General features: G+C 40.0%; 1 protein-coding gene across 1 annotated transcript; it reads left to right on the top strand.

Annotated features, from left to right (window-relative positions):
- Window positions 1-3,045: 3,045 nt before the first annotated feature.
- On the top strand, window positions 3,046-23,849 carry TYR (tyrosinase; the record flags this gene model as incomplete). Its single annotated transcript, XM_009583511.1, has 3 exons — window positions 3,046-3,957; window positions 13,415-13,631; window positions 23,702-23,849. Coding segments are annotated over exons 1-3 (1,208 nt in total), but the record flags the coding sequence as incomplete, so codon positions are not given.
- Between the last annotated feature and the right edge of the window lie 695 nt (window positions 23,850-24,544).

Below are 24,544 nucleotides of genomic sequence, written 5' to 3' on the forward strand. Positions count from 1 at the left end.
TTGAAACTTTGATTGCTTCAGTATCAGCAGCCCAGAATAGAAATTTCCTGTGACATCTTCCAAAAGGAAGAAATGATCTTTTGAAGATCAGCCCACTCAGATCTGAGGAGACCAAGAGTTCATTTTATGAGGTAATACGAATAGTCATTCAATGCCATTGCTTTTATTTGGATTGTTCCTTTTCTTTGTCCATAACCACATCAGAAAGCCACAGGCTGTGTCTATACAAAGTTTGGTTTAGCATTGCAGCATAGTGCTGAAAATCTGATCTTAACACCACAAGCAAGCCAGCACGTGAACTTCAGGAAGACATCTCACTGCTCTCTGTCTGAGGGTTTTCCTTCCAATAATTATTGACATCTCTACAAAGCACTTAAGGACCTTGTAATGAAAACACAAATTAGATTTTAAATACTGTCATTACTGTGCTACTCTACTAGACTGAAACCAGTGCTTTAACTGATCCAGTTGCAAACTTTAGGGTGGAGTTAAGATTTAGGGACATGAGGCAGAGCCTGTGCTAGTTTGTTGTTGAAGGTTGCCTCTACAAGTCCCAATTGTGAAGTGATTCCTGGCCATTTATGCTTTGGAATCAAGTAAAGTTGGATATGGTCACCAAGCCCCTGTCTTTCATGTTCTCCGATACAGAAAGTGGTGTGTTTTAACCATGCTGATCTTATGGTGCACCTAGCATTTGTGTACCTTAAATAAGTAAGTCTTGACCCATACTCAAAAGCAGGGACCCAGGTGTGGGAAATAGGTCTCTCAGAGCATAAGGCAAGATGATGCCAACCCACAGGCAGAACACAAGGGCAAGAGTTCTCAGTCACAAAGACTAAATTCAACTTATGCACAAACTTCATGCAGATATGATGGCTTTATTAGATGAACAATGAAATAAAGAGTGCTAGGTTGAAGCACAAGAAAGATGGAAAGTCCCATGAGGCCTTCTTAATGAAGAGAATTTTGCCCAGATGCAGCATGTAAGGTGTGACTGTCTCATGTTTTGGTGACTCTACAGTCACACATGGGAATAGGAACACATATTTTCTTACTTTTTTAACGCTTACTGCTGCTGATATACGGAAAGTTTGATTTCTCAACTACTATCCGAATCACTGACAGTTATTCAAAACAGGACTCAGCTCAACAGTAGGTCAAGAAGGGCGTGTGCTGCTCCTCAGTCACATTCCTCATTCAGAGTTTCTCAGTGATATCGTTTCACAGGGGATTCCTCTGTTAACCAGCTGCTTCAGAAACTTGTCATGACAACTGTCACGACTTGGATTCTTATTTTTTAACATTGAACTTAAAATCTCATTTGAATACAAAAATAGGATATTGAATGTATTTGTGCGTATGACCATCTGCCTAAATATATATTTGAGGGGTTTTGTGGTTTGCTCTGAGGCTCTACCTCAAGCCTTTCCCAATCCCTGTAGTTTTTCTGTGAAAATTAAAATATATATATCGTTATCTTCAGAGACGAGTCTCTTCTCACGTATAGTAGTTTTACACTAGCCTCTATGGAGGAACGGTAAACGAAATAAATTGCAAAGGTTTCCCAAACAGCCAGGCACAGAGAAAATAAAATAAATCAAACAAGTAACATTTCTGTGATGAAATCTGTTTTACAACCGTAGCATGGAAACCAGGGGAATCAGTCAAACAATAGTAAGCATCAGGCTGTGGTTAGAAACATTTTTTGAAAAAGCAACTCCTTTTCCTTAGCCCTTCTTGCTCCAAGCTCCCCCACCACAGGCTCCCTGGCAGCGGGACTCGGGGATAATCTCCTGGAATACCAGAGGCGTAGAAGCCAACAGGATTAAAGCACCTCGTGCTCCTCAGCACGGTCATGTGATGACCTGCTGATCCCAGCAAAAGGCATCGTTTCCCAGCAGAGTTCTCACTTAATTTTCCTATATGTTATTCCTGCCCTGCTGGGATTCTCCCTAAGCATAAGGAAATAATTCACAATGCTTTTAGTAAAAAAATAAAACCAACAAAACCACTCTTGCTAATAACAATGGTAGCTGAAGAAAACTGTGGATAATTCATGTGCAATTTGCCCAGCAGTAAAACAACTGCTGTCCATTTGCTTCAAGGGGAAACTTCAAAGAATGTATAACTTTTAATGCCACCCATACAGCTCCGTTAGCTCTGATCAGGCTAATGTATGAGAAGAAAGAAGTGGGTGTTCTGAAGGCTGCCCAGTAAGGTATTGAGTAAAGAACACAGATACGGTGTTTGCAAAACTGCCTGATGGGAGAAAAACAGGAGTCAAGGTTTGTTTTCCAGGTCCAGAGACAGCTGCTTAAAGTGCTTTCTGCAAATCCATCGGCAGATTGCCTGTATACCCCACAAAACTGCGAGAAGATTTGGGTGCAGAATTCAGTATGTCATTAACTGTCAAAGCGCTACGGATTTTAGGGGAACAAAAAATTACTTTTTTCTGAAAAGTTTATCGCTTCCCTTGTGAAGTTACTTTGCTGTGTGCTGGCCTGGGAAAGGCAGCTTACACTGCAATACAAAAATGCCAAGCCAAACCATTTATTCTGATTCTGCCCTATGTTCACACTTAATCTGACCACATTTTATGTTTGCTTCCTCTTAAAAAAATAGATAGCTTATCCCCAGTTTGTTTATTTTCTAATTTTTAGGTTCACTGTGCTTATTTAACTGATCAGATTCTTCTGAGTCTTTTTTTTTAAACAACCGTTTACTCTAAAGCATATAATCAAACAAGGAATTTGAAGAGCCGACAATTGTTTCTCTGTCCAAATTTTAATTTACTTCCTCTCCAATTGCCAGAGGAAAGCAATCATGTGCTAGACAGAAGATGAAAGTTTATAATAAATGCCTGTATTTGGAAACCTGGAGGGGGTGGGGAAAGAAGTCACTTGGCTTTCACCCAGAACATGTGATAATCAGATTAACCCTGAAGTGTATTTTGTGTGTAAATGCATCCAGGGTAGGAATGGGGAAGGACATTGGAGGGTGCACTGTCGCAGAAGTCAGCAGTGAAGCATTCCTGGTGGAGGAGAGGAATTTCTTTCACACCCAGGGCTTTGGAGGGGTCAGAGAGAGCACTCCATGCACTGAAGCGTAACGCTGATGCTCTCCTGCTGCTCTGTGAGGATGTCGCTGTTTGCCATGGGTTTTCTGCTAGTCATCCTTGAGCCGTCCACCGGGCAGTTCCCCAGAGCCTGTGCAAACACAGAGAGCTTGCTGACGAAGGAGTGCTGTCCCCCCTGGGATGGAGACGGGTCCCCTTGTGGGGAGCTTTCCCGCAGAGGGTCCTGCCAGAACATCCTTCTCTCTCAGGCTCCGCTGGGACCACAGTTCCCTTTCTCAGGAGTGGATGACAGGGAGGACTGGCCCTCTGTATTTTACAACCGGACGTGTAAATGCGAAGGCAACTTCATGGGATTCAACTGTGGGGAGTGCAAGTTTGGTTTCTCAGGACTCAACTGCACTGAAAGGCAACTGAGAACAAGAAGAAACATCTTTCAGCTCACCACCAGTGAGAAGGACAAGTTTCTTGCCTACCTTAACTTGGCAAAGAACACCCCTAGCCAGGACTATGTTATTGCTACTGGCACGTATACTCAGATGAACAATGGCTCCAACCCTATGTTCACAAACACCAACGTGTATGATGTCTTTGTGTGGATGCATTATTATGCCTCTCGAGACACACTCTTAGGTGGGTCCAATGTGTGGCGGGACATTGATTTTGCCCATGAAGCCCCTGGTTTTCTGCCTTGGCATCGGGTCTTTCTGCTGATGTGGGAACGTGAGATCCAGAAGATAACAGGTGATGAGAACTTCACCATCCCCTACTGGGACTGGCGAGATGCAGAGGACTGTGTGGTCTGCACTGATGAATACATGGGTGGCAGACATCCCACCAACCCTAATTTACTCAGCCCAGCGTCATTTTTCTCCTCGTGGCAGGTGAGGACAGGCCAAGGGGTAGGGGAAGGGAAAGGCTGATTGTCCCAGAATTATCCTACCTGACTCTAGGCACTTAAGTGAGGTGCGCAAGCTGGGAGCTTAGCCATGCTGCATTCCCTTAGATGTTCCTGGAGAGAAAGTAGGCACTACCAGAGTGCAAATCAGATTTTATGTGGACTTAAACTTCATTTAGAGCTGTTAATTTGTCTCTTTGTCTCTTCTCTCTCTGAGTGTAGGATTTAGGCTGCTTAATTACGTAACTCAATAGTTATTCCTGCTACTTAAAGGCACTGCAAATTAAACCAAGGTAAATTTATATATGGTCTCATATAGCTGAACTATACTGTGCTGTTCTGACACTGAGAGCTTCTAGAACTCTTTTTTTGTCTCTTGCTTATTACTGCCACATCGCCTAAAATACAGTAAAAAGGTCTATTGGCTTCCATAGACACACTCCATCATGACAATAGCAACAGTCCTTTCTGGTGCTGAAGTCTATGATTATGTTGGTGTAAATCTATCTTTGTTCTATTTATTTCTGTAGCAACAGCCCACATGAAGGTTGGGCAGTTTTAGTGATTTAATGGAAAGTGAAAGAGATACAAGCAGTTCTCTGATATTTTGGCATTACAAAACAGCAACTAACTGGGCGGGTTATACTGTATTTAGCCTTGATTTGTGTCCTCTAGACAATATATGCTGTGTATATACCTGTAAATTCAAACATTTCCATATACTGTAACAAACCTATTATAGGACATTTTCTGCCATATGTTTTGTATGTATTGACCGGTTCTCCCCCAAAAAGGTACTTTTCAGGGACCATTTCCAGGAGGATGTTTGCATATAGCCACCCTGTTTGGGAGGCTAACTGTCACAGACATGGATTATCTCATGCCATTTGGCCTCACTGCCCAGCAGAGTTTCTGGCCACATTTAATTTACCAGTGTAGGCATAGCCATAAAGTAGATATAGCTACAAACATGTATTTTCATCCCATTTTTCAAGATTCTGCTCATTTCTAGCAGTATGAATCTAGATGAACTCTCCTAACTTAATTAGATTGCATCACCAGAATGAAGTGGATCTGATGCTGTTCTGCACTGAGCTGAATAAAGAGTTATGTGAAAATGGAACAGGTGTTAAAGTGGATTAAATGAAACTAGAATTGCACTGGTTACATGTGTCAAGTGGAGCTATCAATACAATATATTGGATGAGATAACCAAGGTAGTAGGAGGCAGGTAGTATAAAGGAATCAGCAAGTTGCTAGCAGAATTTTCTAAAAGACCTGGAAGGGTCAGATATTTATGTTTAGCTCATTTTTTCAAAGGTAATACTAATCATATCCAGAGTGTTAGAATTTTTCCATCCTGGTAATAAGTACCCAGAAAATTTATGAGTAGTAATGAGTATATTTAAGAAACAGATTTATAACTTCTAATTTAAGGTCAGTTTCCACAAATATATTCTGAAAATAAAGACAGTTTTTTATGAAACAAGTTGCTTTAACAGGTATTTTTGTATAACTTTAATAGGTGCAACAATACAAATTGTGCTGTGTTTAGAACATATTCAGTATACGTGTATATATGTAAGAGCACCTAAGTCCTTTGCTGAAGTTTTCCAAGTAATTTGTGAAAATGGGTGCTTATCACTTATATTTTTCAGCCACTTCTGGAAATGCTACAATTTTGTCAAAATTTCCAAAACAGGGCTACAATAACTTTACCTTGAAAGGGTATTATTCCCCTTTAATGTCTTATATCTGTGTATATCTCTGCTGTCTTATCTAGAGAAGGAGTGAAAGAGATTGAACAGATCTGCATTTTCAGTCAGTGAGTTTGGGGTGAAGATGCAACACAAACTGATATTTCTGTATTAGCTTTGAATCCAAATTTAAACAATTGCTTATGATGGAATAACTTAGTCAATGCAGTTCCTTCAAGAGATCAGAATCTCACTCCAGAAAACCAAAAGGCAGCAAAAATAACCTTAGCTTGAACTGGAAAACAGCCGTAGCTGCAGAATACGCTGATTATCCAAGCTCTGTAGCTAAACAGCAAGAGAAAAAAAAAAAAAGAGGAGGATCCAGAAATGTGAAGGAATTTAGGCTTTTAATAAGCATTCAAAATAAAAAGAGGGCAAGAGAAACCTTTTGAATAACACATCTATAATATGGTGTCCGTTTTGGATTTTTAAGTCTCTTTCCAAAGCATAACAAAGCAATGCCTGCTATGTTAGGAAATAGTTATAGATTTATTGAAAAAAAAAGGTAAAGTGCCTATTTGCAGAACAGCATCTCTCACTTTTTTTAAACCCTAAAGAAAGGAGAAAATACTTTATTCCATTGAGAAGTTGCCATGGCAACATGGATACCCATGAATACATGCTGAAATTCTTGCTTTCGCCTTACTTTTTCTTCAACATGCTGCTGTTACCTCTTAGCTAAGTGAATTATATGTCCACATTTTTCTCATGTTTATCATCTAAGTGAAACTTCTGATTTCTGCCTCTGTTTTTACCAGGACTATCAGGAATCTTTAGTGTTTTTATTTGTTTGCTTGGCTTATGTTTTAGGGTAGGTGGGAAGGATTTTCTCAAGTTTTCAGTTACTTGTTTCTGATTATTCAAGTGTTGCATTCAGAATTAGGACTGCATGACAGCTACTAATGCTTTACCAGATTTTGCAATTCCCTGCCGACTTAACGGAAAGCTATGTGGGAAATGGAGATCTTCCATGACATTTTGAGAGTTTTTTGGTTTAGTGCCCATTTCTATTATTATTCAAGATAATGGATTTGCTAAAGAAATAACTATTATGTCTCACTTAAATAATAGTAGGTGAAATTCTACTCTCCTCTGCACCAGAACTAATTTGGAGAAATAACTGAAGTCAGTGAAGTTACAAATGCATAAAAAGCCTTCTGCAAATAAAAGCAGAGTCTTTCTGCTGGCAGTTAACATCAGAGTTTGGGGATCCCCACAGTGTGCTAGACAGACGATGAAGAAAATAAAGCAGCAGAATGTAAGTGCTGTTTTAGGTTTGCTATTGTGGCAAGCAGGCTATACCACCAACTTTAACTCCCTGCATTTTGTCTCTCCTGAAAGAAGAGTGACTTGAGAGAAGTAATTGCATAACGTGGAGAGCTGTCTGCTCTCAGATGTGCTGGTGTCAGCCTGCAGCCAATTCTTTGTTGCAAGCACCGAGAGTTTCCCTTAGCACTTCATTCTGTATCACCCTGCAGAACCACTTACACAAATGCAAAGCTGCTACAAAAGGGAAACAAGTTACACAAATAAAAAATGGATATAATGCTCCTGAACTAATAATGACAGTACTTTAGATCCATTACCTGAAAATATGACTTCATAAGAAATACAAAATTTAGCTATTCAGACACAGTTATTTAAATCTAAGCACAGTTTATCAGGGAGCTGTATTGCTAGCTGAATAGTCTGAGAGGATCTTTTGAAGCACTATTTTATGTCCACCTTTAAAAACTGCAAGAAATTTTCAAAAATACAAACACCAGAAGCCAACACTTCTTGATTCTTAAATCAGCCAAAATCTTACATCCATCTGCTTGTGGATGCCTGAGCATCTCATGAACACAATGACTTTATTTTTTATTGCAACTTAATAGATTTTGGAGACAGCTACAGGCTGGTAAATTAAAAAAACAACAGCCCAAACGGAGTAAGTAACTGTAAAATAAGAGTTTATCAAGATTGATCTCCTAATGATATGCTTACATGGGTTATAAATTTGAAACATTTCCTATTACAAAGAGGTAAGTCTCCACATGCCACACCTCAGTCCCACAGCCTGAGGAAATCAGGATCTGTGCACAGCAGGAGCAGCCACTCGGGTATCCTCAGAGTAATACCCCTTCTTCCACGGGATCACGAGTGGGTGACAGCAGTTTGGCCTGTGGTTGCCTGGCTGTTCTCTAGTATACAGCCGTGCTTGCTCAGGAGTCGTGTAGTGTAAAAGATAAACATCTTCAGAAGTGTATAAATTAATAGCTAAGGAATTTCATAAAAACTGAGTTTTGTTAATAGTTCACCAGAAAAAGAAGCCTACCTGTAGGGAGATGGGTCTTTGTGAATTTGCGGTAGAGATGGAGACAGCAACACTAATGGTACAGCTTGGAGACAGCCAGAGAGGAGGGAATCACGGTCTGCCAAACCAGAAAGTGTTAATGAATATTTCAGCAGTAATTGATAACAGAGTTTTCTACTCCACCTCAGCACCATTTTGAGGTGCTGAATGTGATGTAAGTTACCCCCCGGTTCTGGGCTGCCTCTGAGCAAAGAGATGAAACTCAGCCAGCTTTTACTGAAGGCTGAGAAAATACCTTGAAGGCCCTGGCTTTGTTTCAGTGCGGTCACTTCATGTTTGTCTCATCTCCTCTTAGCTTCAGTTTCACAGGTCCTCCAGTTAATGTACACACTATAAGGGTCAGAAAGATAATTAATGACTTTATCCTTGCACAGATATGTGTCTTAGAATTTCCTTAAAGCTTTGCTTTCCAAATTTTCTTCATTTCATTCAGTCCTCTGCCTGTTTTACCTTTCCATTCCCGCTAATATTCAGGAGTATATGAAGATCCAGATACAAATATACACAGTCTCTTAAAAAGTTTTTGGTCTGCTGTAGATATAGCATCTTTTAAAGTTCTGCCTATAAAAGCAAGTCCCCAAAGTACAGTTTGTTCTGTTGCAGGTTATTTGGGGATTTCCCTTGTATTTTCTCAGTTTGGTGAGTAAATGGCTTCTGGATGCCGCTTAATTAGGATTGGATTATGCCATGCCCTAATACAGCCAAAAAAGTAAAAATTAAACCTCTTTGCAATTGCCAAATATTTTAAATCCAGTGTGAGGGCTGCACTTTAATCCTGTTCCCAAGCAAGGATGTGAGAATAAGTGGAGAAAGCCAGAGAAAGGCAATGAATCAGTGCAAAATCTCTTTTGGCCGCATAATGGGACCCAAGGCTCCAGTTCAAGAGTCTAGACTTCATGTAGGACAAACGGAGACACGGGGATGTGTCAAGGAGGGCCAGGAAGTGCCCACGTCACATCCTTGGGAGGGCTGGGATGGGCGCCACAGGTAAGCAAGTCATGTGGTTGCTCTGGCTGTAGTCTGAAGTGGTTCTTTTAGGCTATATTAACCTGGAGCATAACACTACGAAAACATGCTGATACAGTTTCTGGACGGGGGCAGACTCCTGCTCGGTGGGCTCAGAAGAGAGGCAGAGCAAGGGACCAGCTCTAAAGGAAGCAGAGGTGTGGATTAACCCTTTGAGTGGCCGTACTTCCCCAGCAAACTGAGGAACCTCAGATCTCTTTGTAAGTGAGCAGCTATTTCAATACCGTAGAAAATAACCTTTTTCCAAGGGTCAGGTATATATTACCCGTATTGCATGGACCTGTGAGCACAGATCTAATAAGTCCTAAGCAACCAAAAAGAATTTGTTACTAAAACCCCCAAAGCTTTGAATTGAAAAATAGCAGACAAAGGACTGAACACTGCTGAAGACTCCTGTAATGTAATTCACTTTATTTAGGCACAGGGGCTAGTCTGTGCAAGCAGTTGCAAACTAAAAGACAAAAGGGCTTCCCGTTTGTGAAAAGGTGCGAGACAGCAGCAACACTTCCACACATTTACAGTCTGTTTTCGAAGAAACGATACAAAGAGCTGCGCTAAACATCTCAACTGCAGTGCACGGAGGGATTTTTTTGCTGGGTGCTACAAGACCCAGGAGCGATGCTGCATATTCTGGACTGCCATCTACCGGCATTTGCTCTGCTAACTACTTACATAAGCTTTTCCTTGGAGTATCTTCCTAACAATTTCCCTGCAGCCGGTGAGTTTACGCATGCAGGAGAGCAGGCATTGGGTGCAGTTCGAATATAAAGCTTTGCCCGGCATGAACTGAGAAATTTGCTCAGAGTTGTTCTGAAAGGGAATAAAAAATCGTGGGTTAAAACAGCATGTTTCTAGTAGAAAGTCCGGCTGCTGAATGAAGGGAAGGCATTTTGTGTGTGCTTTATGCAGATTACATCCAGAAAGGACCTTTTAACTGACCTATGTTCTATTACCACTTATACATCACATGATTGATAAAACAGCAAAGATAGTTTCAGGATAGACCCATAATTTATATTACCTAAGTTACACATTTCTGGAATTTTATGGCCAAAGTTTAATTTTTAGTTCAGAACAAATAGCAGAAGGCCACAGATAAGCATTTTCATTCCTGCCCTTATGTTGGCATTTCTTGACCATGAGTTATCAGATGCCTTATAGCATCTGACTTCTGTTTAAGATGAATTCGGTTAGTCAGACAGTTAATGAAGGCTACAATGAGACATAAATGGGAAAAAAAAAATTAGCATTTATAAGCCTTATAACATTAACAGTTGCATTAAATCCCACTGAAATGGGTAAACAGAACAAAGGGGAAATGTTCCTTTGTTTAGATATATTTGAGCTCATGCTTGAAGATTCCCTGTCTGAATATCTGAAAAGCCAGTCTTGAAGGCAGCATGTGGTTCCTTTTTAGGATCCAACAGGGATATATCCCCAAGGCAGTGGGGAGAGGATGAAAAGATAGGAGATGGAAGGGCAGAGAAGCCAGAAGAAGATAAAGTCCATATGAAACAGAGCTGAACAGAAAATCCAAAGGTATGTAGTTTCTGAGCCAAGTGCCAACTGGGAAATGGGTTGAGCTCCACCAGTCAAGACACACTTGCCTTCTTCCCTAATGCACTTCTAGGGACAAAGGACTGTGCATTTTTATAAACAAATTACTAGAGCATCTCCCTCAGCCTGAATCATCCCTCTGTTTTCCTTCTAATGGGAATAAACTCTCTCAGTAACACAAAACAATCATAAAAACAGCACCGTAGCTACGCTTTATGTTTATAACTGTAGGTCTCTCCCTGTCGCTTGCTCTCCCTTCTCGCTGGGGATTCTTAAAAGACTTCTTAGCGGCACAGTCCTGACCCCAGTCCCTCTTAGAGGCACAGTCCTCACCCACTTGGTGAGCTTCTGGGGGCAATGTGCACATGACACTCTCTGCTGGACGACTACCTATGGTCTCCAAGGGCACCTTAGTGGTTTTAACAGACTAGGGCCGATTTCAGCTACTAGAGCAGTCTCTAAGGATAAACCTCTCTGATAAGTTTTCTTATCTCCTCAAAAAAAAAAAAGAGAATAATTTATTCATGAGATTCATATTCATAGGAAACTTACCATTAAGAACTCCAGATTCTTAAGAAATCTAGGTTATATCAGCAGCTCTGTCATACATTTTCTGTGAATTTGTGGTCAAATCACTTAGAAAAGGATTCATCTCATCTCCTTCCACTCTTTCAAAAGTTAGCTAGGCAGTAAAGCAACTTGCCTTTGGCTCTATCTGTAGTCACTTCAGAGGCACGTCCCTGCCTCCAGGGTGTGATTCATCCCATCCTAATGCAGAAGCAGAGCATTAAGTTGAACACTCTTAATTTTTCTCCCCTTGCTAACTGCAGTCCAGAGACAGTCTCTGCATTGATTTTTTACACATTTTATTTCATTGACTTAGTCAATGGAGAGAGTTAGGCACCCCTAGAGGTAAGTACATCTCACCTACGAGACATCTGGCTTAGGAGGGCTGAATCATGCTCTGGAGATGCCTCTCTCTGCTGACTGCAGAGGTCGTCCTAAAGTGTTGCTTCAGTCTGACAGTTTGTACACCAATTTGTGCTGGTGAAATGAATCTCCCACTCACTTCCTTCACTAACAGAGAATCTCATGTTCTTCCATCCCATTCACAGCAGATATGACTGCTTTCACTCACCTTCTCGTTCATTGTTTTGGTCCGTGAAATATAAGTATGCCTCCAGGATGAAAGAAGTCTGGAGGTTTTAGTGTTATGTGTTTTCTCCCCTATGATGTCTCACTCAATAATGAGGCCTGTTCTTTCTCCACACAAAGTTCTCATTAACCACATTGATTACCTGCTAACCACAGAGTCCTATATTTTGACAGGATCTCTGGTGGTTTGGAGTTTTATTTGTTTTGGTGGGTTTTTCAGAAAAAAAGCAAAACAATAGACAGCAGTTTTGGTTCAGAGCCTCAGCCTCACCTGGAAGGGATACAAAACAACTTCTGGGAGTTTTGAGCCACTGTTATTCTGTTTCATAGACCCGTCAGCTGTACTGCTATGCACACCCACCAAACCCTGTAGTCTGATCTTCCGCTTGTCATTTTGTGTCATCATATTTTTCTCCAGCCTCCATCCTGACTCCATGTCAGGCAAGTTCCTGAATATAAAGTAGAAATATGAGTTAGTACCTGTACTAACTCTCTGTAGGTTTATTGTACCAGAACATGAAAAAAATCCTCCTTCTCATTCCAATCACTGGCCAAGGAGGGGATGCAGTGAGAGCTACTATAAAAGCTCATGGTCATCAGAGGACCCATGCCCTTTGGTAACAAATAAGTTATTGTGGCTTAAAAAGATATTGAGCAGCACCTTAGTGACACTGACAGTCTGTGTGGGCACTTTTAACCCACGGCAAATGTGCAGGAATTTGACTCAGCCAGCTGACTATCATTTGAAGTTACATTGAACTACTTTGCTCTTCCAGGAGCCTCAAATCCGACTGGCAGATTCCACAGATCATCTGACAAATAATGACTTGTTATGCCATGGTAACTGGACTTTACCAGTGAACCCAGAACATGATAAAGGATGCTGCATTCTGATAGTATTTAATATCTGTATGCATCTCTCTCTTTAAGATCCCTTTCCCAATACCCATCACTATGGTATCTCAGCTGGTGATGTATGTTCATCCCCACAACATTCCTCTGAAGTAGAGCAGCATCTTTTCCCATTTTGTACATATCGCATCATCAAGACATAGTGAAACTAAGTGACCATTTAGTCTAACAAAGCACAGACAGATATTTTCAGAATAAAAGTTTTTTTTTTTTTTGTATCCCAAGTCAACAATTCCCCCTCTTAATATGTGGGGAGAAAAATCTGCAATTGTGGCTTTGTTCAGTAGTTTGCTGAAGCCAAAAAGCCTCCATTTAGCAACTGCAGCAGCAGATTTAACTCTGTGTCCTGCTGCATTGGTAGGTAACACTGAATTTAACCTCAGTGAGTTCTCAAGGCCATAAATGAGAATTGATGCCTTAGTCCACGTGGGTAGTTTCAGATACAGACTAGTGTATTGTTTCAAAATGTGCACTGTAGTAGAGGGGTGTCTTCTACGAAATAACCCAGCATATATTAAAATCATACATAGAAAATCTAAATATTAATATGTATTTTTGCAACAAACTAATTACATTGTACATTTTCTTTGCTCCTTTAAAAAAAAATCAAAGTATCATCTCTTTTGTTTGCTTTTATTTTTTACAATTGCAACTCTGCTAATAGAAAGTGTTTTATACAGGTAATTTGTACTCGGTCTGAAGAGTACAACAGCCAACAGGCTTTATGCAATGCCTCAAGTGAGGGGCCTATACTGCGAAATCCTGGGAACAATGATAAATCAAGGACCCCAAGGCTCCCATCCTCAGCTGAAGTTGAATTTTGCCTATCACTGACTCAGTATGAATCTGGACCCATGGATAAAATGGCCAATTACAGTTTCCGAAACACTTTGGAAGGTAACATGTTTTATTCTATTATGCCATTTCCATCTGTAAACTGATTCTCTCTGGGGTTAGAGTCTTTAAACTCTGGGCAATTTGATCTCATTCCATGAAACACTACTCAAAAAGAAAAAGAAAAAAGAAAGAAAAAGTTATGCTTTCTCCTGGAATAGCAACATACAGAAAGAACTATGTTAAAGGCCTTTGATAAGAAAATAGAAACTATAGACTAGATCAGACCCTAAATCCATCTGTTAGGAGATATTATCTCCTGCTATAGTCACCACCAGGCACAGCAAAGAAATGTAGCACTGCATAAAAGGAGATCATCTAATAATCTACTAACACATGATCATAACCATGTCCATGTGGGTTACAGGTTTGCGCTGGAATCCACTGTCTTCCAGAGGCCAGGCTGGACAACAAAGGTGAAAGAGGATGCTGCCAGTTGGCGTGTTATGTATACATCCTGCTGCAGTGAACTCCATAGCAGACTTCTGCCCAAACTCTAAGGATTAGGGATTAAGTTATACCTCAAAAATGACCCTTAGTATCATTTCCAAAAGAATTTAGTTATTTATCTTAATTTTCTAACTATCCAACCTGTTTTGAATGTTCCTAATTTGCTAGTAAACAAGGGTTCTTTGCTAAAGGAATAGTTATTCTTAATTATCTGTCTACCCAATCTCTTTTGAATCTTGCTAAATTGCTATAAACAAGGATAGCACATTACATATTTATCAATAAATATTGCTACAGTATCATATATCAGCCGAATCAAATATTATCTATCTGAGAGATTTTTGCTTGCAAGGAACTGTGCAAGGGCTAAAACAGTGCAATATAGGAGTTGGTGTAAGAATAAAAAAACAAAGCTTTTAATACATTCAGTATTACTCTTAATGCAGTGTGGAATGTCATAAAGCTTTCTTGGGAAAAAAAAGTGAACCAGTTTCTACTCTAAAAACAGTCAAAAATGTGGAATTTGTCTGCTGAAACCAACAGAGAATCCAGACATTAATTAACTCCAGCTCTGGACATAGCTGTGTTTTCTACCTTTGAGAAAGGGAACCACATGAAGTTCGGGAAATAAAAAGGTGACATAATTGAGTAGAGGTTTGCTCACATTTTTCTCCATGAAGTATGTGAATAGGTGCAAAGGGTGGAATAGGAGGAGTAGAGAAAAGGGAATTAAATAAATAAGTTGTGAAATAATGAGGGTCTACATTGTAAACAAAAGCAAAGGCACAGTCTGTGGAAGTTATGCGGAACCACATATGGGTTTACTGAGAAGGCAGAGTCAAAACAGAGCACTCACTTACAAAGCCTAAATTTCAGTATCATGACTGCTCATTAAATAACAATAATTCGTGCGTACTTGCAGAAAAAGGGCAAAACCTGCTTTTTTTTCAATGCTAAGTCTAAACTGACAGCTAAACAGAGTCATAGATCAAGTATACCCCTTTGATACAAATGGGTACATTTTCCTATTGAAAATAACAGTAGCTATTTGAAAAAAAAAGGTAATAACATAGATGTTCAACAGAATTGCACAATGATCAGGACAGCACCTACAGTTCCCAAAGAGCCAGGAAGACGTTATTTTAACTCTAAAATCAGAATCAGTGTTTTGTCTGATTAATCTATCAAACCCTTTCTGTACTGCTCTCTCTTTGTCACATTAATTTCATGGCTAGCAAGCACAGTCATGGCTAGTCTCTGTTAATATCAGTGTCATCTGCCAATCACACTTGAAAAGGGTCATGCTTTAATCTGAATAATGGCAATGTCACTGCATCTGAAAAGAGCTATTCTGGATCAAATTTTCCTCCAACTGGTTTTTTTTGTTCTGTGTAACAACCCTTCAAAATCTGAAGAGTGTTCACCTTTCTTCTAACTGAGGTTATGAAGATCCAGCTCACCACTGTGGTCATTTGGAGCTTTCCAAATGCCACATGAGGCATGTTGTGGTTGCCACCAATAGGTGCTAATGGATTTCATGTGATTTAAGTAGTTCTTCCAATAGACTGGGGAAAAAACTACATGTTCTTGAGGATGTATGCAAGTTAGATATGATTCAGAAGCCATACAGCTTAGCTAGCTACAGAAGCAGCATATATTATCTTGGTCATAGTGCTGCATGGCTTCTGGATGCATCCAGTTAGCTCAATGCAGGGGCAGAGCATGCCTGTTTTATCAGTCCATCCAGATGTACCCTCCCTGACAAGCACTGTAGCCTTCTCAGAGCATCCATAGGATCCCTTCTACGTGACTCAAAAAGGGAAGAAAAGAGATTGAGCAGCTCCTTTTCTCCTGGCAGTGAAGGTGGACATTTGCAAGTCCTAGGATCCATGTGGAGGGATCCCGGGAAGCTGTAGCACAGTGAGGAAAAGCTCAGTAGGATAAGACTGAGGCAATGAATGTCCCCTCCTTAGAAGCTCTGTAGACATGAAACCGAAAAAAACAAAACAACCTAACATTAGATCCTCTCTATTCTAGGGGAAATCCCGTTAAGAAGTGCCCATGTTTGCTCATAGTCCAACTCCCAGTGCAATTACCAGAGCCTGTATTGTTGTCTAACTTTTATAGCTTAGCTAAAAGAGATGTACAGTGCCCAAGAGCTGGTATGGAAGAGAGTAAAGGTCAACAGGGTGATGTTACCTTTCTTTCCATAAGAAAGAGCCAGAGATCACTGGAGTGAAACTGTGTCCACAGTGCTTCACGATAAGGGGCTCTTTTGGTGATGAGTCTGTCTGAATGCGAGACAGATGTGGCTCAGTAGGCATTTATCTATATTACTATGGAGATGGAGCTTATTCCATCAGACACTGTTATTCTGAGATAGCTTTCTTCTTTTTTTTTTTCTTTGAGGATATTTTATTTTTTAACCTGAATTATTTCATCACTCAACTTTACACCACAGGACCACAAATGTTTCTGTCAACTAAGTTATTTACCTAACAAGATAGTGAACTGCAATGTGAAGCCAAGAATACATGGTTAATGTTGAAAAAGATGGTGGAAAGATTTTAAACTAGTTTTACTGCCAGAAAAAAACATATTGTGTTAGCTTCTTTCTTACACATGGCCTGCTTAGTTTTTTGTAGTGTAGAGATGCCAAGCTTAAATTGCCAGCTTGCGTTTATTGTGTCAGTGCCCACTTCTGCATGACGGCATTCTTACAAACCTGCTAACACTCTATAGTTCCTAATATTTTCTTCTTTTTCTAAGCAAAAAGCTTCTCAATCCTTCTTTGCTTGTTTATACAAGTTTGTGCCAATACACCTAAGGTCAAATTCTAATCTCTTTTAGATCCAAAGTAAATCCAAAGTAAGTCCATTGACTTTACTGGAGTTACTCTAGATTTACAAAAGATGACCAGAACCAAGCCAGCGACTGTAATTGAGTGTCTCCTGATTTACACCATTGTAAGATTTACTCCTCTGTTTTAGTTCTGTAATGGAAAACACCTGTGATCACTTAAAAGAACTGATCATGTAGAAGAACCACTTACGGGCAAAATTTTATGCTCTTCCATGCTTGAGTGCACTGGAACAAAGACAAGACATTTTTACACTTCAAAGGGATAGGTATCAGCATCATTATGAGCAGATGCCAACAATGCAGGCTGAATCTGTGTTTGACTAACAGAAAATGCTGCTACAGAGACAGAAATTATGTCACTGAAGAGTAACCACAACAGCCATTCACAGCAACGGTCAATATTATATGGTAAACCAGCACCCCCCTAAGGCTGAGCACGTGGGTTGCCCTCTCACCCTAGGACAAGCCAGTTTCTGCTTTGACTGAAAAATATGTTAAAAGCAGTTTGCATGTTGCCCCTTGAAGTGGAAGCAATTATTTTAAATAGGATTTGTTGAATCATGGCCCTAACTGGGAAACAGTTGTTGACTTCATTGGACACTTCATGGATACAAGAAGAGAACAGAAAATCAGTCTAGTTTATAAGCAGCAGGTGGGATCAGAAATGGATTAGCTGACTGCAAATGAAATAGTTCGGTTTCTTCTTTGTGCAGTTCAGTTCTGGTGTGACACCTTGAATGCTACCTCCTAAGAATAAGAGATGGTTGAAAAACTTAGAATTTCTTTTTCTTTATGAGCAAATTCTACATTTGAAATTATTTTATTCATGGCAACTTCAAATGAAAATCAATGCCTTCTAAGTTTTGCAGAAAGTGAAAAAAAAAAAAATTTAAACAAGAAATTTCTAAAACTCTATATCTCTCTCATTATTCATGAATCAACTCATGACACCTGGTATCAAGTCAAGCCATGTCATAGCATTCCACTGTCTGTCACAATTATGTATCGTTACTGCTGTTCTGTCATGAAATAATGGAATAAGACATCAAACACTTCAAAATGTAATTTCATTTTAATAGGATATTTTCCTTTTTTTCTGAGAAATCTCTCAGAAATCTGGAAAACTTTTCTCAGTATTTTCACTGCAATCCATATAGCTAATGAAAAATGGTTTCTCAAAATGAAGTTTGCCAACAGAAAACTTCTAATTAAAAAAGTTTTAGCCTACAGCCAACATTCCTCAACCAGCTCAAACTCTCAACCTCTGGGTAAATTTATGCTGCACACCCATCTGTCAAGATGCAGAAGATCATTACCAGAGAACTAGAAAGACTGTTCAGCCCAGACCACAGTGAAGCTCTACAAGAGTCGTTTTAAGAAAAAAAGTAGTTGGTGACATGGTCTAAATTAGATAATCACAAACTTTCATTTACTACAGCCCCCCTAGGCCAAATTCTGCACATATTGCAGCTACCTCACTCTAGAGAGATTACAGTAATAACATTGCTTGAGAAAATATGTAAGATTTAACCCTGAAAAATTTCCTGTGAGATTGCCAATGGCAGAAAAATTCCACTAACATAAGCCAGAAGAACATCACTAACTTCAAAGACCAGCAAGGACATGGCCTTAAAGTTCTTATATCTATATCTTCCTTCCTATTTTAAAGTAAATGCATCTATCTGACTTGAACTACTCTAAAATGTGAAATCCTTACCAAAGAAAAAATCATCCTCAGGGAGAGTGGGACTAAGTACATCAGCCAGTTGGACTCAGACATACAAATGATCCTTGAGATCATCGAGTCCAATCATAAACCCAACATTGCCAAGTCCCCCACTAGATGATGTCCCTAAGCACCACATCTACACGTCTTTTAAATACTTCCAGGGGTGGTGACTCCACCACTTCCCTGGGCAGCCTCTTCCAATGCTTGACAACCCTTTTGGGGAAGAAATTTTTCCTAATGTCCAATCTAAACCTCCCTTGGCGCAACTTGAGGCCATTTCCTCTCGTCCTATCGCTTGTTACTTGGCAGAAGAGACCAACCCCCACCTCGCTACAACCTCCTTTCAGGGAGTTGTAGAGCGCGATGAGGTCTCCCCTCAGCCTCCTCTTCTCCAGGCTAAACAACCACAGTTCCCTCAGCCGCTCCTCAGAAGACTTGTGCTCCAGACCCTTCACCAGCTTCGTTGCCCTTCTCTGGACACCCTCCAGCACCTCCATGTGCTTCTTGTAGTGAGGGGCCCAAAACTGAACACAGGATTTGAGGTGCAGCCTCACCAGGGCCGAGTACAGGGGCACGATCACCTCCCTACTCCTGCTGGCCACACTAGTTCTGATACAGGCCAGGATACCATTGGCCTTCTTGGCCACCTGGGACCACTGCCAGCTCATGTTCAGCCGGCTGTCAACCAGCACCCCCAGGTCCTTTTCCTCTGGGCAGTTTTCCAGCCACTCTTCCCCAAGCCTGGAGCGCTGCATGGGGTTGTTGTGGCCAAAGTGCAGGACCCAGCACTTGGCCTTGTTGGATCTCATACAATTGACCTCAGCCCATCGATCCAGCCTCTGTAGAGCCTCAAGCAGATCAACACTGCCGCCCAACTTGGTGTCATCTGCAAACTTACTGAAGGTGCACTTGATCCCCCCAGGGTGCACTCGATCCCCTCAACATGCAACATAAAAAGGCCAATTTGACCTTTAAAGTCCCTGCTATCCTAATCGCTGGCCTAGAAATTCATACAAAACTTAAATCTATTTTGTAAGAAAAACACTTTTGCAGTTAAAAAAAACACGTGCAAAACTGTTATGAATAGCTCGGTGATGTTAGGGATGCCACGGATATTAAGCGGTCCACTAAGGTAATCAGAGGAGATAGGATTGTTGGAATGGTTCCTCCATTCCTATAGCACTGAACACTGCTAATGCTCTCTGAGCTCTGTATACCCTCTGCTAAGAGTACTTACAGTGCTTCCGTCAGTGGCAAATGAGCAACTGGGGAAAACACTACCTGCTTTAAATATATAAAGCTTTGCACTTGACTGATTGTACATGGACTTCTGTGGTCTCCGTTATTAAGTTGTAAAATCTGCAGTTAATATAATTAAATACTGTATTAAAAGACATACACCTGACCCAACTGCATGTTCAATGAGAACCACGTATATATCATCCTAAAAACTGTCAAGCAGTCTTAATTTTGAGTGGCATCTTTAGCTCCTTCTGTAATAAACTTTGGGCTAAATCCCCATCTGCTTTAATTTGGCCTGGATCCAGTGAAGCTACTGCAAATCCACTGAATCACTGTTGCTGATTTACGGTGTTATCAGAAGGAGCAGAATCAGGTTTATGATCTCGTAAAAATGTGATTTTTCTCTCATTGAAATCACTGGTAAAAATTCCATTCACTTCAGTGATGTATACCTTAATGGCTATTTCTAATGCACCATAATTAAACAAGGGTTTAAAAGGATGTCTGAATGCTACAGCTTCCTATACTGGCCAGATGATTTTAACAGCTCACTGGGGACAGCCCTGCTTCTCTATGCAATCTCCTCCATCCACCAGTCAGTTGCTCTCCCTCCTTTTTTGTTACCAACACTGGTTCTCATTATAATCTTACATGAGATACTGTATCTCAGTAGCCTGGAAAAAAACAGATCTCAAACTCCAGGGTAGTTTTCTGCCAGATTAGTGAGTTAATCAGTTGAAAGAAGGACTGACAAGAGCTGCAGTTAACGCATGGGAAGGGACAGCACGGGGTGAGGCAGGTGGGGAAAGCGGAGTTCCCCTATCTAGAGGCAGGGAGTTCTCATTTCAGCTCACTGCACTTGTAGATCTGTAGCCTCACATTTTCTGTAGAGGTGATTTTACTGCAGCCACGGCAGTGAGGTTTCCTGTACACTGAAAAAAATTCTCATGTTTTTATTCTCATTCTTTTTAATTGGCTCTACCCCATTTCATAGTATGTCATCCTGAATAGCTGATTGTCCTGAAGCCTTTTAAAAAGTCTGAAAGAAAAGAGTAAGACCCAGGCTAATAAAATAAAATGACACCACATTGTGGTTTTATTCCTGCTAACTTTACAATTTAGATGGAGTTTTCATAACGAGAAATCAGATATTAAAACTTCTTACGTGCATGGTTAAACATGATGTCAATTTTGACACTGACAGAATGTACCCCAATTAACTGGGAGCTGGAGGGTGAGGTTGCTAAAGCTCTCCCAGTTACAGAGCTTTTGATTATTAAGATAAATTGCTCATGTGCAGATGTTCCATGAAAAGTTGTGCAGAGCCAAAGTAGGTATTCTGTATATTTTTTTATGAACTATTAGATCAAGTGTTTGCAACGCATTAAGAAATTTTAAGAACTATCCCAAGTCCGATATAAAACATCAAGCCTTCTGCCTAAACTCTGCATAAAGTCTATCTTCCCTTAAACACACTTATAATGCAGCTGAATAGAAGTGGAAGTGTTGCTTCAGAATGATATACAGATAGATCATTTTCAGTTAATATTCACAGAAATTTCTTAGTATTGCTACATCAACTGATCCCAATGATCACCCGCTGTGGCCATCAGCAAAGAAGGCCAAAACTGTTGCCATCGGTTCCTGTGAGTTCTGGCCAGGCTGTCAATGTACATCGTTCTTCATAGCACATTTGGTAATATTTTCTTCTGCTGTTTCCCCTGAGTGAAATCTGGGTAACACAGCATTCACCATCTGGTAAATTTCTGTGGGCAAGATTTTACCTTTGAGAACTTCTGCCCGTTGCTGTTTATGTCACCATGCAGTGTCTTCAATAATCCTGGTCCACGTCTGATGTACTTAAAACCTGCAGTTAACTATAGGTGTCAACATGTTCCTCCTTCTCTCCTAAATCCAGACTCACTCCACCCCTTACAATTTTCATCATAAGCCAACTCTACCTCCTCCAGCCGTCCTGATTATGTTTTCTCCTCTGACTTCCCTTGAATTTCTCAAAATCTTTGTGATACTATTACAATGAGAAAGATGGATGGTTATTATGGTATATTGGTTCCTAGGTGCCACAGCTATGGTTTGATCCTTATTATAATTATCAATGTTTTTATGCCGGAAGTTTTCCCTTGTTTGAAGAGGTTAACAGACAAGGCAAAGCCCTATGAGGGAATTTAGAGTCACAAAGAGATGCAATCATTTCACACAGATCAGAGTCCCAATGGGGTATAAAACACAGTTTCCAAGTTCACTCTACTCATAAGGCATCTCTAGCCATGTCTCAATTAATAGTTCGTGTGACTCAAAGAGGAGCAAATTCAAAGAGCAAAACAGTTGGTACTGAGGACCCGGTTTCCATGTTATATATGAGGGTTTTGACAGGGAAGGGGTTCTTTCAGACTAGCTCTAGTTGAGTCCCATGGACTGAACACCCACTGGTGGTTGGCACATTTTAGATTTCCTCCAAAAAGAATCCAGGTTGGAAAGTCAGAACTTGCATTGTGATGTGAGTCACAGCATGAAACAGAAGGACTATTGGGAGATTCACTTCAAAAGTATATTGCTGATCCTCATTCAAATGGTAATTCTTGTTCCAAATAAGTAATTAAAGCAAGTGTTGAAAGCGTGTGAGGCATTTCCCAAAGAGAAGAGCTAAGATCTTTCCTTTCCCCACCTTGCAGACTTGATAAACTGCAACAATATTGGGAAAATACTGAGGATCAGGACAAAAAGCATATTGTTCACAACCCTTTTTATTTGATTATTAATTTGTTAAGATGTTTTAATATGTCTCCACTATGCTTCCTTGTCATACAGCTTACAGAAATTGGGAAAAAAAGACATCTTCAGGAACGAAATCAAAGAGAGAGAACAGAGAGGTTTTGTAGCGTGGGTTAAATAGTAGGACTAGCCTCAGGTTAAGAAATAGATTGGGGGGACAACATAGGTTTCTGCTTGTATTCTCCTGGAAAATCCCAGAGAAGTACCACATGGTTGAGTTGGCTTTTATTAGGAGTCCTTACAAGTAGGGAGGAAGCTTGGCTCTCAGGATGCTGAGAAGAGCTACCAACATCAGAGCTGAGGTATGGACAGGCTACCAAAATAAAAACTGATGTAGAGACTCATCTTCCAGTATTTCTTATCTGGGGGTTGGTCTGCGTGACCTCTTCTCAAAGCCCATATTTTAAGTGCCCTCCAAAATAACAGCAATCCACAGAGTTTCATCCTGTAAGTCTGACTGTGGAAGATTATTGATTATTTACCAAATCCTTTTGTTAAGATTATAGCTTGTATTGTGTTGGCTCCTGTCAATAGAGACAAATAGAGACAAACCATATTAAATGACTCAGTATCTGATGAGATACAATAGCTTGTTTTATCTTAGGAACCTATAACTATAGAGATGAAAATGAAAATAAAGTGAATAAATTTTCTCAACATGAATAAATGTACATGCATGAATGTCTGCATGGATTACGTTGCCTTTTAAGAGCCAGACACAATGGCCAAAGAAATTTAAAAATATAAAGCAATTAAGCAGTACATTTGCTGATGTGCTGCATTAGCTACATGGCAGAAGTTTTAATTTAGCTTATTCTAATTTCATCTTTGCTATGCCTTTGAAATATATTAGCACTCCTTTACATGTTTTCCTAAGCCCTTGTCTAAAAAGCTGAATGTAAATGAAGTGAAAGTAGGTACTTTGATCTTCAGTCTTGCTGGAAAAAGAATTATACGCATTGTCATATCAGCATATGATTTCCTCTTGAATATATAGGCTTTGCTGATCCACGGACTGCAATATCAAACATATCTCAAAGCGGTTTACATAATGCACTTCACATCTACATGAATGGCTCCATGTCTCAAGTACAAGGCTCTGCAAATGATCCTATCTTTGTACTACACCATGCATTTGTTGACAGGTGAGTTTAATTCTTCTTGGTAAACCTAATTTATTTTGTGTTTTTAAAATGTGTTTTTCACCTGCATTTCAAAACTGCAAATATTTTACATGTCATTACATGCACAGCATTTTCAGTCATGTAGAATTAAGCTCTACTATTATTTGAGAGCACGTGTCTTTCCTAACCTGTCTGTATGTTCACTGGATTAAGCATAATTTGAAAAGTTGACAAATGCATTCAGCTTTTATTACCAAGGTAAAAATAGTTCTTCAATGACGTCATAGTGATTAATATATATGGATGTGTATGTCAGGAAGTTTGGACCAAAAGTGCGTGACTCATTTTAACACAACTATAATCAGCTGAAGTAATTCCTTTACATTCTAAATGTCAGTGCTGTTTTAATTTCTATTCCATAAGGAAAATCCAAGCGTGCTATTCATAAATAAAGAAGAAAAAAATCCATATTTCAGTGTGACAAACAAAATTGTGACTGTCTCCTGATGAAAGAGAAGAGTACAGCTGTGCAGACTGAAAGGAAAGCAAACAGAAGGATATCATGTTTATTAATAAGAAAGGGTAGGGGAGCACAGTTTTGCAAGAAAAGAGAGAAATTGCTACGTTGAGGACAGCATTCCAAGATTTAATAGTGACCTTAGAAATTTCTGTGTTGTTATAATATTCTTCTAGAGAAGCTGGCAGCTCACAGCTTA

This window comes from Fulmarus glacialis, unplaced genomic scaffold, assembly GCF_000690835.1.
Source record: "Fulmarus glacialis isolate BGI_N327 unplaced genomic scaffold, ASM69083v1 scaffold47358, whole genome shotgun sequence".
Lineage (NCBI taxonomy): Eukaryota > Metazoa > Chordata > Aves > Procellariiformes > Procellariidae > Fulmarus > Fulmarus glacialis.